The sequence below is a fragment of the Bos taurus genome, chromosome X (genome assembly GCF_002263795.3).
Source record: "Bos taurus isolate L1 Dominette 01449 registration number 42190680 breed Hereford chromosome X, ARS-UCD2.0, whole genome shotgun sequence".
Classification (NCBI taxonomy): Eukaryota; Metazoa; Chordata; class Mammalia; order Artiodactyla; family Bovidae; genus Bos; species Bos taurus.
The window spans coordinates 55,526,680-55,544,095 of record NC_037357.1 but is presented as its reverse complement, the minus strand read 5'-3'; the positions used below and the strand labels follow the sequence as shown (position 1 = coordinate 55,544,095).

The 17,416-nt window shown below is 37.0% G+C and overlaps 1 protein-coding gene across 3 annotated transcripts in view; it reads left to right on the top strand.

The window, feature by feature from the left end:
* Positions 1-17,416, top strand: part of MORC4 (MORC family CW-type zinc finger 4) — a 68,921-nt gene that overhangs the window by 10,940 nt on the left and 40,565 nt on the right. For all 3 annotated transcript variants that reach the window (XM_059883648.1, XM_059883647.1, XM_059883649.1), the window contains 6 exons: positions 5,647-5,865; positions 6,622-6,768; positions 9,051-9,183; positions 9,500-9,628; positions 13,042-13,161; positions 14,563-14,663. In XM_059883648.1, coding sequence (XP_059739631.1) covers positions 5,647-5,865; positions 6,622-6,768; positions 9,051-9,183; positions 9,500-9,628; positions 13,042-13,161; positions 14,563-14,663 — 849 coding nt within the window. The remainder of the gene's footprint in view (positions 1-5,646; positions 5,866-6,621; positions 6,769-9,050; positions 9,184-9,499; positions 9,629-13,041; positions 13,162-14,562; positions 14,664-17,416) is intronic.

The window sequence follows — 17,416 nt, the reverse complement described above, 5'->3', positions numbered from 1 at the left end:
AGTATGGTACTGGCACAAAGACAGAAATATTGATCAATGGAATAAAATAGAAAGCCCAGAGATAAATCCACGCACATATGGACACCTTATCTTTGACAAAGGAAGCAAGAATATACAATGGATTAAAGACAATCTCTTTAACAAGTGGTGCTGGGAAATCTGGTCAACCACTTGTAAAAGAATGAAACTAGACCACTTTCTAACACCATACACAAAAATAAACTCAAAATGGATCAAAGATCTAAACATAAGACCAGAAACTATAAAACTCCTAGAGGAGAACATAGGCAAAACACTCTCTGACATACATCACAGCAGGATCCTCTATGACCCACCTCCCAGAATATTGGAAATAAAAGCAAAAATAAACAAATGGGACCTAATTAACCTTAAAAGCTTCTGCACATCAAAGGAAACTATTAGCCAGGTGAAAAGACAGCCTTCAGAATGGGAGAAAATAATAGCAAATGAAGCAACTGACAAACAACTAATCTCAAAAATATACAAGCAACTCCTACAGCTCAACTCCAGAAAAATAAATGACCCAATCAAAAAATGGGCCAAAGAACTAAATAGACATTTCTCCAAAGAAGACATACAGATGGCTCACAAACACATGAAAAGATGCTCAACATCACTCATTATCAGAGAAATGCAAATCAAAACCACTATGAGGTACCATTTCCCACCAGTCGGAATGGCTGCGATCCAAAAGTCTACAAATAATAAATGCTGGAGAGGGTGTGGAGAAAAGGGAACCCTCTTACACTGTTGGTGGGAATGCAAACTAGTACAGCCACTATGGAGAACAGTGTGGAGATTCCTTAAAAAACTGGAAATAGAACTGCCTTATGATCCAGCAATCCCACTGCTGGGCATACACACTGAGGAAACCAGAAGGGAAAGAGACACGTGTACCCCAGTGTTCATCGCAGCACTCTTTATAATAGCCAGGACATGGAAGCAACCTAGATGTCCATCAGCAGATGAATGGATAAGAAAGCTGTGGTACATATACACAATGAAGCCAGAAGGAAAAACATAAATACAGTATACTAACGCATATATATGGAATTTAGAAAGATGGTAACAATAACCTGGTGTACGAGACAGCAAAAGAGACACTGATGTATAGAACAGTCTTATGGACTCTGTGGGAGAGGGAGAGGGTGGGAAGATTTGGGAGAATGGCATTGAAACATGTAAAATATCATGTAAGAAACGAGTTGCCAGTCCAGGTTCGATGCACGATACTGGATGCTTGGGGCTAGTGCAATGGGATGACCCAGAGGGATGGTATGGGGAGGGAGGAGGGAGGAAGGTTCAGGATGGGGAACACATGTATACCTGTGGCGGATTCATTTTGATATTTGGCAAAACTAATACAATTATGTAAAGTTTAAAAATAAAATAAAATTAGAAAAAAAAATGAGTCCTGGATTAAGTATAATTATATGTATTGGACTTTATTTCTGATCATATCTTGAAACAAACTTGAATCAGTTAGAAGGTCCCATTTATTTAAAAGAGATTATTTAGTCCAATTCTAACTTCTAGCCAGGGATTCCATGTACCACAATTTGTTCTAAAATAGTTGAATATTAGAGGTAGCATTGAAAACTTTTATTAAGTATATTAATTTTTCTGTTTGGGGGTCATATTCTTTTGTATTTGGAAAAAATAACGGAGGTAATCATGCAAAATCATTAAGCCTACAGAAATTCTATTTGACTTATAACATTTATTATAATCTTATTCACATTTTCCAACTTTTTATGCTACCCTTATATTTTCAGGCTAATAAAATAGTTATGTAAGTAAGCAACAGTTTCTGCCATAAATACAAAATCTCATGAAAATTAAGGTAAAAAGAAAAAGCCTATCATTAAATTCCTTTAAGGTTCAAAATTAATTCTGTTTAGCTTATGGGGATAGTGTGTGAACCAACTAGTCTATATTCGGCTGCCTTTGTTGGAAAACCTCTTTTAAGAAGTGTATTTCCTAATAGGTCTGTTCTTCTAGAACAACAGCCAGAGAATAGCAGTATGCTTAGTATCCTTTCATTATTTTATGCTACACATTATATCACCAGTACATTTAGAGAACAGCAGTACTTTCCCTTTTATGTCCATGAATTTGCTAAGGTTTTTTTTTTTTTTTAATTGATCAGAGTCCCAGTTTAAATTTACCTCTCTAGATTCTAGAGTTGACTCTTTTTAAGGAACTTGGAAAGAAGCTGCTATTTTCCTGGATTCCACTCACAGAGCCCACTTGGTGTGTAAATACTGTTGTCTATTTTATTAAGGAGATAGAATAGGACTTACTTGGTGAAGAGAAACCACCTAAGACAAAATGTCTATGGAAAATTAAAGAATCTGCTTGTAATACAGGAGACCTGGGTTCAATCCCTGGGTCAGGAAGATCCCCTGGAGAAGAGAACGGCTACCCACTCCAGTATCATTGCTCAGAGAATTCCATGGACACAGGAGCCTGGTGGGCTACAGGCCATGAAGTCTCAAAGACTTGGAAACAACTGAGCGACTAACACACATACCAAACTATATAAGATTCATTCCTACAATTCTGTTATTTATTGTGAATACATTTATGTTAGGCAGCGATTTGATTGGTATCTGGCATGTATTCTGAGATTTTTCAGTTAAATAGAAAACCTAATACGGGAATGCAAGTGGAATAAAAGAACACAGAGGAAGAGTTAAGGGTAACGTAACAACAAAAACAAACTGAGAGCATCCAGCTCCTCTCATCTCGTTCTTATCCTTTGGCATTTCTGGTTCTTGCCCTGCCCCACTACCTATCTTTTCAACCTTAGGTAGTCTTAGTCGGTAAAGAATATGCCTGCAATGCAGGAGACCCAGGTTTGATCCCTGGGTTGGGAAGGTCCCCTGGAGGATAAAATGGCAACCCACTCCAGTATTTTTGCCTGGGAAATCCCATGGACAGAGGAGACTGGCAGGCTATGGTCCATGGGGTCACAAGGGTCGGACATGACTTAGCAACTTCACCACCACCACCATATAAGCTAAAATACAATGAAAGTTTATAGTTATGAAGGGGAAAAGATGATAGATGGCAGAACAAGCAGAAATGGTAAGGAAATTAAAGAAGCAGTATAATCTCCCTATTTTCACCACTTTCCCTTGACCACCTAATTGAAGCTTAGGTAGAATTCAGTTCAGTTCTGTTGCTCAGTCATGTCTGACTCTTTGCAGCCCCATGGACTGCAGTGCACCAGGCTTCCCTGTCCATCACCAACTCCCACAGCTTGCTCAAACTCATGTCCATCAAGTCAGTGATGCCGTCCAGCCATCTCATCCTCTGTCATCCCCCTCTCTTCCTGCCTTCAGTATTTCCTAGCATCATGGTCTTTTCCAATGAGTCAGTTCATCGCATCAGGTGGCCAGAGTATTGGAGTTTCAGCTTCAGCATCAGTCCTTCCAATGAATATTCAGGGCTAATTTCTTTTAGGATTGACTGGTATGATCTCCTTGCTGTCCAAGGGACTCTCGAGAGTCTTCTCCAACACCACAGTACAAAAGCATCATTTCTTCAGCACTCAGCTTTCTTTATGGTCCAACTCTCACATCCATACATGACTACTGGAAAAACCATAGCTTTGACTAGACGGACCTTTGTCAGCAAAGTGATGTCTCTGCTTTTTAGTATGTCGTCTAGGTTGGTCATAGCTTTTCTTCCAAGGAGCAAGCGTCTTTTAATTTCATGGCTGCAGTCCCCATCTGATTTTGGAGCCCAAGAAAATAAAGCATTATTTTCTTGGTAGCATTAGAGAAGGTTAAAGTCCAAATAACTCTGTAGATCCATTTCACATGGTAGGTAAGATTACTGTTTATAAAGAGCCCTGAGTTTTAGATATGCATTAGATCTGAAGTAGAAGTAGATGATAGCATATGACCATTCTGAATGACTTCTAGAGTTTAAAATTGAAGTTTGAATACTACTTTGTAAGTTATATTATACACATAGTGTGACATTTAATCCTCCTCACAACCCTGTTGTTTTTAGGTAATTCTATCACAGGAGGGAAAGGAATGCTTGAATCTTAACCAGCTTCTTTAAGTTTACTTTCTGGATTGCTAAGGCCTATAGACTGCAGAAGCTCAATGCTCTTTTGGTATTTTCAAAGGAAGTTCTACCCTAGAAATTACCTTTTTATGTGATTGGATTTATTTGCTGGATACACAAAGGTCTTTTAAAGTGTCTCATCTCAAGGGACACAATGGTATCCTGTAACACTTGAAAATGAAATGGTGATCCTCCTTCCTTAGTGAGTAAACATAAACCCCCACCTCCAGGAAGTAGAAATCAGGTGTGTGTATGTGTGTGACTCAGTTCGTGTCCGACTGTGACCCCATGGACTGTAGCCATCCAGGCTCCTCTGTCCATGGAGTTCTTCAGGCAAGAATACTAGAGTGGGTAGCCATTCCTTTCTCCAGGGGATCTTCCCAACCCAGGGATTGTACTTCACCCCAATTAAAAGAGTTGGAGCCAAGGCCAAGCTGCTCAGCCATGGCAGGTAAAGCATCTATTTTACTGATGTTGGAAAAACATCTGATCTGTAATATACGAAATCTTTCCTTACACTGTAAACCGTGAGGGCAAGAATCATGTTTCTTATATTAACAGTTGTGTCTCCACTGCTTAGCATGATGCACAGGACATAGTAGGGGCTCAGTAAATATTTATGGAATGGATGGTAGTGTACAATTTTGGAAACTTAGTCCATCTAGAGAGAACTCGTCCTTAAAAAATTAGTTTTATTTGTCATGAGAGAAGATATATGAAGGTAATACTTATTTTCTAGCTTTCCATGTCTTTAATTTTTGTTTGGTTTGGTCATTTTGTTGTGTGTTTGGATGGAAATAGAAGAAAGGGGAAGGATCTAGCTCCTAGATTAAGCTGATCCTAAGGGGCCGCAGAGATTGTTGAGGTGGCTTTGTGAAAGGCCCTTAGTAAAACACGAGAGACTTTATACTGCAGCTGTTTGCTGATATTCAGAGGCAGAACTACCTATTTTTATCCCTTGGCCACATTCCAATGAACTGTCCCAGCAGATGGAGCAGAGGGTAAGAATTGGAAGTGTTATCCTTTGAGTGAATAGTTGAAATTTGCAAGATACATAACCTCTGACTTTGCAATTTCTAGAGAGTGACATAACCAGGTTAGGGATGCCTACTCTGCCTCATACCTCTGACTAGTGTCAGTATCTGGTACTCTCGTTACCCTCTCTCAGGTGTACTCTGAGATAACTACCCTGCTCATCTTCCCCTAACTTTTCTATTAACAAACAGAGCTCTTTTATCTAAACAAGAAAGGCAGCTGTGCCATAGCCTCTGTTAGTGAAAAGAGGCTACCTTTACCTTTATAATATGTGACTCTAATGCAGTGGAAGTGTTTATGTACACACAAACCACACAGGAAAATCAGTGCCATTACCCCATGGTTATTTCCTATGTTTTCACTTAATAGTTTTGCCCAGAAATACCAAAAGGAAGAACTTTTTACAAGTGTTCTTCATTTGTAAGCCAAACATTTGGCCTACCTATCTTAGGATGCTCTTTTATCTTTCTGATTTCTTCTGATTTCTTTTTTCTTGTGTAATTGCAGCTTTGGCTTTACAGATAAAGTCATAAAGAAGAGCCAGTGTCCCATCGGAGTTTTTGGTAATGGTTTCAAGTCAGGCTCCATGCGGCTAGGAAAGGATGCTCTTGTCTTCACCAAGAACGGGGGCACTCTCACTGTTGGACTCCTATCACAGACGTATCTGGAATGCGTCCAGGCCCAAGCAGTTATTGTACCAATTGTTCCATTCAACCAGCAAAACAATATCCTTTCTGGAAATGGGAAATGTTAGTTAAAAATTAGTCTAAACTGACAATTTTGATAGAAACCTCTTTCTTCAGGTCAAATCCAGCTATCAAAAGTTTTCATATTTAAAGAGGTATTCAGATGTCTTAAATTTAACTAGAATTTCACCCTATTAAACATTGTTAAAATAAATGGATCATTGGAAGAAACAGAAATGTTTTAGTTATTTTGCAGTTTTCATTGTTATATGATTTGATCTATATACTATCTCCACCCCCTCACCACTCTTACAGTACAGTTCCTGGGGCCTTCTTTTTCCCCCTTAAAAGTAGTTATATTTGTGTCACCCTCCTAGAAACATACTGTTCATTAGCTTATCTGACAGCTGAATAGCTGATTTTTCTGTAACTGAGCAAGCTATTATTTTTGTTAGATACCAGGTTATCTTTACGCAGACAGTATAGCAATAAAGTTTGAACTCATTGCTTCCAAAGAGTCTAAAAACTCAGACTTTGATCTGTTTCTTAAGTATAGGACCGTCTTAATTTACATGGAATTTTTGAAGCAATATTCTGCAGGGGTAACTGATTTTGGTATTAGTCTCTAGAATCTTTCTGCATTTCCGCCTGCTTCCCTTTCTTCGGAAGCAGTAATGTTCATGCTTTATATCTTTATGTCTATATTTTGTCTAAACATGCAACCCAAAAGGCAGATCTTCCTGTGATAGCATCTTCTGAAGATGATAATTTTTCTTTGACTATACTTGGTTTTACAAAAAATGATTATTACTGAGGATTCCTTGCCTAGCCTAGAAGCCATCTTGAACTATTCAATTTTCAACAGTGAAAATGACCTGCTATCCCAGTTTGATGCCATCCCAGGCAAAAAAGGCACTCGTGTTCTCATTTGGAACATCCGCAGGTATGGTATCCAAGAGTGATAGATTCTAATAAACAGAAGCAATACAACGAAGCATATTTTAATAAATCTCTTCTATAGAGAAGCAGAGTAGATAAATTTTGATACATGTTTGTATCTCACTGCATACTTTTCCTTAACTTTCTTAGAACCACAGCTCTGTTTGAGACAGTGCTTCTTAGTGGTAAAATATGCAGCTTAATAATGTGGAGACCTGTATACATATCCTGAAGCTGTTACCATCAAGATAGTTCAATATTATTCTAAAATCTTCCAAATCCATTATAAATATCTATTGTGTATTCAAAGACACTGTTTAGAGGTAGGTCAGTGATAGTTATTTCACCTATTTGACAGTGAAAATGAAGTATAAGGAAGAAAATTTAGGGTAACAAAGCACAACACAATCTTAAAATAATAAGGACATGTGTATTTGTGCTTTCAGAGTAGTTGGATCAGAAGTAGAAAAATCTTTGAAGCAGATAAATTTGAACTATAATGAAGTTGACTTCAGGTCATATGTTTAGAGCTAATAAAGCTACCTAGAAATAGTTTAGGATATGTCATTTGTCTCACCTTGTCATGTTAAATGAAGTAGTGTCCATTGAAACCAAAAAGCCTTTAATATAAAATAGAAGTGCTACTTTTATGTTTAATAGAATACAGTATCAGATATATTCATGCAGTATCAGATATATTCATTCTTCTTTTTCTCCATAGGTCAAGTATTTTGCCTCATTTCTTAGTTGGATAAAACTTAGTTAAAAAACTGTGGTGGTCCATATAGAAAGTACTTTGAATTAAAAAAAAAAAAAAAGTAAGGTAATTTACATCCTCCTGTGTCCTACTAGGAAAACCTCAAGTAATATAATTTATATTATAAAGGATCATTTTCTTGAAGCATTTCAAGTGATTTAAACGCATTTTCAGCAGACTTTTCTCTTTGTGTATTGTTTCTCAGTTTATGGTACTAGGTGTTACATAAATAAGATTCCATGGTCAAATAACTTTGGAAAGAGCTGACTTAAACAGAGCTTACCACATAACTTTATTATAGCACTTCTGAGAGGCTCTAATATGCTAACATTATTTCAACATACAGTGAAAATATTTAAGAGAGCAATATAGTATGCAGTTTCCAAATTTTAAAAAACTGTCTCTCCAGACCTCTTTTCCTTGGACAGTGAATGGTGAGGGCCATGGGGGACAGGAATCTCCTCAGAGTACATTTGTTAGAGTGGGATGGGTAGCAGGAATCAGGATTATCCTGGAAAATATAGAATACACTGTTATAATGACCCGAGCTTTATACAGGATATGTATGATAGTGGCTCTGGTTCAGCCCTGAAAAAGGAGCTATGTTTTCAACACAGCAACTCTGAGCCTCTGAAGCCTCAAGTATGAAGAAGGTGTCCCTAGAGCTAGAGGTGGCTTTGGAAATCAGAAACTGTCTCTCCAATTTTATTTGATTATACAGACTTTATATCTTTATTTCATATTTAAGAGTATCTTGGGGGACTGCCATTACACAGAACAAATTTGGGGAACTGTTATTCTGATATATGTTTTTTCTCTGTAATCCATTATTTGTTTGGAGTTTTTTCCAGTAACAAAGATGAGTCTTGCCTTTTTCCTCCTGGCAGTTGTTAGTGATGTAGCCTAGGGTCTTGGAATAGACCATATTTAAGTGACCTGAAGGGATTATGAGAAGAAATATCCTTGGGAAAGGAATATGAGTACTATTATATTTAAATGACAATTATATAAATGATCTCCTAGAAGACTAATAAGGATATGTTGTTTCTATCACAACCTTTTTTTTTTCTTCTAAGAAATAGAATTAGATCTGGGGAAATCTTACTAGTCCTTATACTATTACTGAAGTTAGAAAGAGTAGATTTTGATTCATCTGTTTATTCAGTTGGGGGAAATCATGTGGAATGACCTACCTGACAATTCTATATTAAGACCCTGCATCAAGGATAGCTGCTGTAGCCATTTGATTTATCAGATCACAAACATCCCCACCTGACTTTTTTTTCTTTCCTTTGCTACTTAGTATCACACCTCTATGAAACATATCAGAATTGTTTAGACCGGAAATACCCTTAAATATTGTGTGATCTTCAAAGCAAGTAAGACATAGTTCCTTTGAACTGGTAGTCAGGGGAAGAAATAGGTATCTGAGTTTTGGCTCATGTTGTTTCTTTTCTCTTGGGTTCCTAGTGCATTTTTGTCCTTTGGAGCCAGTTTTTGTTAGATTGGTACTTCTCTCTTTTACCCAGAAATAAAGATGGAAAGTCTGAGTTGGACTTTGATACAGATCAGTATGATATCCTGGTAACAGACTTTGGCACAGACGAAAAAGAGACTGGTGGCGTTTCCTCTGAGCTGCCAGAAACAGAGTACTCATTACGGGTGAGTAAGAGTGGTTTTTCTTCAACAATGAGAGGTAAGATGTCCTGTAACATGAAAATATTACAGAACAGAATTTTACTTTATAAAGATGACAACCTTTTAACCCTATACTCGGATTCCTTTTCACTGTCTGCACTCAAACAGTGTAGCTAATATAGTCAGCAGTACTTAGTATGGGAGTTGATGTAGAATAACAAAGTATACAAACTGAGCCAAATCTTTGCTCAGATGGGATCTCAGATGCTAGCCGCGTTTTATGGGGATGTCAGCTGAATTGGCAATATTGTGTAATAACTTTCCCTTCACTGTTCCATAGGCATTTTGTGGCATCCTATACATGAAGCCACGAATGAAAATTTTTCTGCGTCAGAAGAAGGTGACTACCCAGATGATTGCCAAGAGCCTGGCCAATGTAGGATATGATATATATAAACCTACCTTCACAGTATCCTTTCAACTACATGAAACTGACCTCTTTGCTTCAGGATTAGATTTCCAAGTTGGCACATAAAAACAGAAATCTTTCCTTTTCCAATTAAAAAATGTGTTATAGTACAAGCCCTCTTTTACTGTATTCTAAGGAGATATTTCTAAAGCCAACCTATGCACCAGTTTTATCAGAGATCACCTGGAAATTATTAAAATAATACAGCATCCTGAGTCTTTAGAGATTCTGGTTCAGTAGATTCTGAAATCTCTTTTTTTAAAAAAATATTTCTTAATTTAAAAATCCTCCACAGATTATAATGAGTAACCAAGTTTGAGAATCTCTACTGTAAGGAATGATCCATGCTGTTGGGTTTGTACAGGAATTTTGTTACGTATTAATTGATATGTAAAATGTTGACTTAAATTTCTTGCAAAATGTTGACTTAAATTTGTTCATCTTTTGGATAGGCTATGAGTTTTGCTGTAAGAAGTCCAGACTTATGTTGATAGAAGTTAGAAGATGGGAAACCTAGGGTGAGAGAAATCTTCAACAGATTTGACATGGATTTCCTTGTACTTCTCATAATTGCAGCCATTCAGAGAAGTTAATTACTCACTTTCACTTCTGCCCCCATATTGCCTTGGGAATGAATTTCAGACACTTGAGGAATCTTAAGGCAAACTATGGAAATTAGGTCCATCTTTGTTTATGAATTTGGGGGCCAAACAAGTGTTTGAAAGGATGAGAATTCATAAGTACTTTTGAAGAATTGCTCTTGTCATTTACTTTCTAGTAATAAGCTCAGCTCTTGGCCCAAGAAACCTGTTCACACACTGTTTACTTTATCAGAGGCATTATCTAGCTTACTTTGTCTTTCTTCCCTTGACCAAAAATTAGAAAATGCTGTTCCCTTTTTAAATAGCCATAAGGTTGTTACTCATAAGCAGATGGATTAATCCTTGTCTACTATGAAAGTTAAAAAAAAAAACAAAACACCCTAAACACACCCAGCTTAACAAAGCCAGAGCTAACATCATTAGCATCTGTAGGTAAATTAGTTATAATATCACTGTATGGAGCTGGGATCTTAGTGCCTTAAGTTTAACAGAACCAGTCTAAAAAAGTGCTTTTCAACTACTGTTTCAGGATATACTATATTTCTGCCTTCAGCTTCTTTCTCTTATGGATTTCTATCAGGATACCTTCTAAGCGTTCATTCTGTATATACCTCAGCTCTTCTCAGCCTCCCTTCCCATTAAACTAGTTACTTTCCCCTGTTAGAATTTGGGCTAAATGAATTCACTATTCAGTTCAGTTCAGTTCAGTTGCTCAATCGTGCCTGACTCTTCCGACCCCATGAATCGCAGCACGCCAGGCCTCCCTGTCCATCACCAACTCCCAGAGTTCACTCAGACTCACATCCATTGAGTCAGTGATGCCATCCAGCCATCTCATCCTCTGTCGTCTCCTTCTCCTCCTGCCCCCAATCCCTCCCAGCATCAGAGTCTTTTCCAATGAGTCAACTCTTCGCATGAGGTGGCCAAAGTACTGGAGTTTCAGCTTTAGCATCATTCCTTCCAGAGAAATCCCAGGGCTGATCTCCTTTAGAATGGACTGGTTGGATCTCCTTGCAGTCCAAGGGACTCTTCTCCAACACCACAGTTCAAAAGCATCAATTCTTCAGTGCTCAGCCTTCTTCACAGTCCAACTCTCACATCCATGCATGACCGCTGGAAAAACTATAGCGTTGACTAGACGGACCTTTGTTGGCAAAGCAATGTCTCTGCTTTTGAATATGCTATCTAGGTTGGTCATAACTTTTCTTCCAAGGAGTAAGCGTCTTTTAATTTCATGGCTGCAGTCACCATCTGCAGTGATTTTGGAGCCCCCAAAAATAAAGTCTGACACTGTTTCCCCATCTATTTCCTGTGAAGTGATGAGACCAGATGCCATGATCTTCATTTTCTGAATGTTGAGCTTTAAGCCAACTTTTTCACTCTCCTCTTTCACCTTCATCAAGAGGCTTTTTATGAGTAAAATGTAATTTCTAATAAAATTTCTCTAAAGGTCACTGAGGGAAAAGATACTGATGCTAACTTATTTATTCCTGTTATCAAAGGCTTCTTCTCCCCTCTTGTGCTTTCCCCTCATAATAATTTGGGAACCTCCTACTCCAGTGTACTCCCACATCATAATTTAGAGTTTAAAAGTGTATAACGGAAACAATTTGACAGTCTTTATCTTTAAAGTGTTAATTTTGTGGTATAGAATTTTGGTTTTTTGTTTTGGGCAGTTTTGCCCTATTTCGTTTTTGCATTGGAATGGGGTCTTACTTGTGGTTTGATTTGGGCTTCTGGAGACCAGAACATGAGATGTTGTGAGCCAAATATTACTGTGTTATGTATCACTTATGTCATGTCTTCATATCATATCTGGTCCATTTATCACATGGATTTGATGCAAGTAGCTTGTTACTTAGAGATGATAATGGAGATCAGTTTTTGAAAAAGTAACAAAAATTTTAACTCATTTAGACATGAAGATTTCTTTTAGTATTTGTTTTAATGAAAATCTCGGTTTCTTTCTCTCCCCTTTATCTTTCTCACTCCCTTACCTTGATTTTTAAATCAAATAGGACTTGCTAAAAATTCATAATTATTCATGTTTATGTATAATTAGTTCTCTTTGTTTCATTTATTCAAGCTTGTTAACTTCTTCCCATGAAATAGATTACAACAGGATTAGTGTGCCTTCCAGCAGAATTATTGTCCTTTACTTTTGAAAGTGATTTTGTTCCTTGTGCTTTTGCTTTCATTGTGTTTTGTATGACTAGCTGGACATGCCTTATTGCTTTTAATTGTGTTGTGCCATGTATTTAGTAGTAAATTAGGCAGTTAGCAAAGGTTAGGTAATGTTTTGTGTTTTATGAATTTTTAGATCACTGATGATACTTTGATATATTTTCTTATAGTCTTTTTATGCATATATTTATAGTACATATTTTTCAGTGATACTTATTATATTCTGAACATTTCCTAATATTCCCAAATATTTTTTAAGGGCATAATTTTAAGAACTGTGTAACAGACCATGTGGCTACACTAACATTTATTTAGTCATTCCCTTATTGTCAAACATATAAATTATTTGTTTTTTAAGCTGTTATAAATCATTGATAAATCTCTATAACTCATAAACCTTTATGGTCTTCTCTCACTATTTCTGTAGTATAAATTCCTGAAATAGAATTACGTGGTCAAAGGTTAAGAATATTTTTAAAGCTGTTGATACAGATTTTTAAAATGCTTTGTAAAAAGTTTGTACCAGTTCATATACACTGGTGGTTGATGTTTTTTTGCTATAATATAATGCAAAATTTTGTGTGCTAAAGCCTCTGGTGTTTGTCTCCTTAATGATTTTCTTCTCAGAATAAGCAGGTGAAAATAACTTTTGGGTTCTCTTGCAAGGATAATAACCAGTTTGGAGTAATGATGTATCATAACAACCGCCTCATAAAGTCTTTTGAGAAGGTGGGGTGCCAGGTAAAGGTGAGTAGTTAATGTTTCTTTGTCATAGAAGGCTGAAAAGAGTAGGAAGAGGATTTAAATTTTGCAAAAGTGATAAACTAATGAATAGCTTTTTACTGCCACCTTGAGATGGTAGTTAAATCTGATCATGGAATTCTGTGTTACCAGTGAGCTGTCTTATGTTCAGAAGCTCTTTCTACTTATCATTCTTCATAAATGTTAACCCAGGAGCTTTACTGAATGCATTTTTTAGGTCACTGTTAATAAGAGGTAGAATGAGAGCACCAGCAACTCTGCCACGTGTATAAGTTTACTAATGTTTGAGGTAGCGCTTTCCATTTTCTTGTGGAGACAATAAGGCAAAGTGGAAGGTGCATAAAATTTAGTGTTTGATGACCAGGATTTGAGTCCCAGTTTTTCCAACTAAAAGCCATGTAACCTTGGCTACATTGTTTAATTTCCCTGCGGCTCAATTTTCTTACCTGTAAAATGGAAACAATAGTAGTTTTACTTGCTCTACCTACCTTAGAGTTTACAGAGTTGAGAGATTTAAATGGAATAAATCATACAAAAGTGCTTTATAATTGAAGTATAGAAATATTACCATCATCTTCAAGTTTTAATGACAACTTAAAGTGGTAACATCCATAAGTATCTCATTCATCCCTATTTTATAGATAAGATTGCTAATGCACAAAGGATGATAAGCTGCTTTATGTTACACAGTAGGACAAGGTTTTACATACGACCCAGGAGAGCTAGTTTGCAGCCTGTATTTCTTTTCATTGTTGTATCATCTTTATACAACTTGTTTGTGTGCCAGTCTAATTACACTTTGACTCAGTTCCTTCCATTAAAGAATACAAAAATGATTTTAAGTCCAAAAATCTTTCGTATCAACTTGTAATTAATCACTACAGGTGTGACTCTTTCACAGTTGTTTGTGGCCTTACATATATAAACATTGTTTTATTTTAATAGAGTGTGATGATTACATAGCATCCTTAATTTTTTTCAGATGGAGTTTGGTTTTAGTTCCTTAGAACAGGAGTATATAACCTTAATTTTTTTTTTTTAGTATTATCATTCTTTGTTCAAATGGAATCTTATGGCAATCCCTTAATATAAAACAGATGAAAGTGCCTTGAAGTAGCATGGGTGAAGTAGAGTTTTCCTGGAAAATCCTAGGGAATCTATGGATCACAGTTTGAAAATCTCTGCCCTAAAATTTGGCATAGGTTCCAATTCACTGTAATATTTGCAGTCTATTAGAGTAAATTCCCAGTGTTTCTCTAGATATTACTGGCCTTTCCTTGCCCGTGAATGTTATATAACCTTTCTGTTATTGTTTGGAATCAAAAGGAAGTGCCTCTAGGCAGTCAACATTAATGTAAGTGTTGAAATTACTATTTTTCTTCTAAGCCAACTCATGGAGAAGGTGTGGGAGTAATTGGAGTCATTGAGTGCAATTTCTTAAAACCTGCCTACAATAAACAAGACTTTGAATACACCAAGGAGTACCGGTGAGTCACTCCCAACCTGAGGTGTTTCTAATGGTTTGTTCAGATATGATTCTATTCTCTGAAAACTCTAAAATCATCTCTTAAAACCAGCCAGATAAGTTAACTGAGAATTCCTTCAAATCTATTTTCTAAGATTATAAATAAAATGATTTGATTTTTAAATTAAACCTCACTGATGCATGATGTATGGAGCCCAATTGAAATAAACTTTAAAAATTATGGAAAGCGTATAGGGATTATTTAGTAAAATACTTATGGTGAAACAGTTTTTAAAAACTTTTTATTTTGTATTGGGAAATAGCTGATTAACAAAAAATGTGATAATTTTAGGTGAACAGGAAAGGGACTCAGCCATATATATTCATGTATCCATTCTCCCCCCAACCCCACTCACATCCAGGCTGCCACATAACATTGAGCAGAGTTCCATGGGCTATACAGTAGTTCCTTGTTGATTATCCATTTTAAATATAGCAGTGTGTACATGCCCATCTCAAACTCCGTAACTTATCTCTTCCCCCCGATCCTTTCCCCAAGCAACCATAAGTCTGTGAGTCTGTTTCTGTTTTGTAAGTTCATTTGTATCATTTCTTTTTAGATTCCACATATAAAGGGTATCATATGCTATTTCTTCTCTGTCTGACTTCACTCAGTATGACACTCTCTAGGTCCAACCATGTTGCTACAAATACCATTATGTATTTCATTCATTTATTTTTAGGAGACAAAGGAGTTGTTAAAGCCAGAGTATAATAGTTTGTTTTAAAACTTGTAGGGAGGGATAGATCATACATTCTTCTTTCATCAAGTATTATGAGATATCCCCTCTGCCATTACGGACATAAGAATGAAAGTTAAGAATCCTAGATGCCTATGAACAAATGGGATGCTGCTGCTGCTGCTGCTGAGTCGCTTCAGTCGTGTCCGACTCTGTGCGACCCCAGAGACGGCAGCTCACCTGGCACCCCCGTCCCTGGGATTCTCCAGGCAAGAACACTAGAGTGGGGATGAGATATATGTAAATGCTGTGTGTGTGTTAAGTCACACACACAGCATTTAGTCGTGTCCGACTCTTTGTGACCCCATGGACTGTAGCCCGCCAGGTTTCTCTGTCCATGGGATTTTCCAGGCAAGAATCCTGGAGTGGGTTGCCATTTCCTCCTCCAGGGGATCTTCCCAACCCAGGGATTGAACCAGCATCTTTTATTTCTCCTGCATTGGCAGGTGGGTTCTTTACCACTGGCACTACCTGGGAAGCCCCTGTATGTAAATAAGAAAGTGAAATACCTATAAAATAATTGTATTAATGAGGGTTGTATGCCAAATGGGAAGCAGCTTTAAATAAAGCCTAAAGGAGTCAAGGAACGCTTCACAAAGCAGAATACATTTGAGCTGAAACTTCAAGGAAAAGTTGGAGTTTGCTAGGTGAACAAAGCGGGGAGAGGACATTCTAAGCAGAGGAAAGTATGTGAAAGGGCAAAGGGTGTTCTGGGAGTATGGAGAAAGAAGGCGTGAGGACTTTTGGTGTTGTTTTCCTTGAAATCTCAGCAGCAAATCTTTTGTTAGAGTGGAGGGAAAGTAATTCCCCAAATCTTTTTTTGTTTTGTGTCCAAACTATAATAAAATTAGTTAAATGTTGTGCCTTAATTTATACAAAACCATAAGAATTTTAGGTTTAATATTTGACAGACTGATAACTATTTGGATGACAACCTCAGATTAATTTCAGGGTAATTGGTTCTTGGTCCCTAGGGCTACTCAGTGATTATGGTAACTGTCTGCCCTTAATTTAAGTAAAATAGTCTTTTAAACATGAGTCTGGCCCATAATGGAGATCTTTGATTCGGACTTGACTCACAAGAATGAAAATTTAGGAATGACATCAGTTTGGCAAAAGTCCAGAGCCGAGTCATTCTATTTCTCTTGAGTGAAAGGAGTAGTGAATTTCTGGTGATTAACCAAATAGTTGAGATTTGTGAAATCCAAATGTTAGATACTAAAGCTATGTAACATCCTCCTATGCCGTCTCTGCCACCCCTGCATCTACCTTTTAAATTTTAGAGGTATTAGACTCTTGGTTTGTGATGTTTCATTTCAGTATGATGAGTTTTAGGTGATGGCAGGGGAATCCAAATGGAGGTATTCCATAGAGAGTAGGTTTATTCAGTTAAATATATGGGACTTCCGGCTTAAGTAGCTTAATATCTGCTGCACATTTTATTAAAAACAGAAAACTAGTATACTGTCCTGCATACAGAGTCTTCTGAGGATGAGAAATTTGTGTAACTCACCCCAATTCTGACATCATTTCCCTTTCCATTCTGTTTTATATTCACTGAAAAAAGTGTTTTGTTAATATATGAGGGAATTTGAGAGGGTGATTAGAGAAGATTGTCTGCCATCACAAACTCATCCTAAGAGTATTTATTATAGATTTCAAAACTGCTAAAAGAGGTTTCAGCCATCACACTGCTGGAATGTCTACAAATAAATCACTTGTAATATCACTTTTAATAGTTGTGGGTATCAAATTTCAGCTGCAACTACCAGGGCTCAAACTTACAACATTTTTAGAGTGAATTTCAGCTTAAGAAATGCAATCAACACATACTAACTGAGCACCTCACTGGTGCATGGCACAGTGGCTAGGTTTTGTGGAATTTTCCAGAGATATTCGAGACACAGTTGCTGTCTTTGAGGAGCTCACGGTCTAATTGTAATGACGGATTGTTACCAACATGAAACGGAGCAAT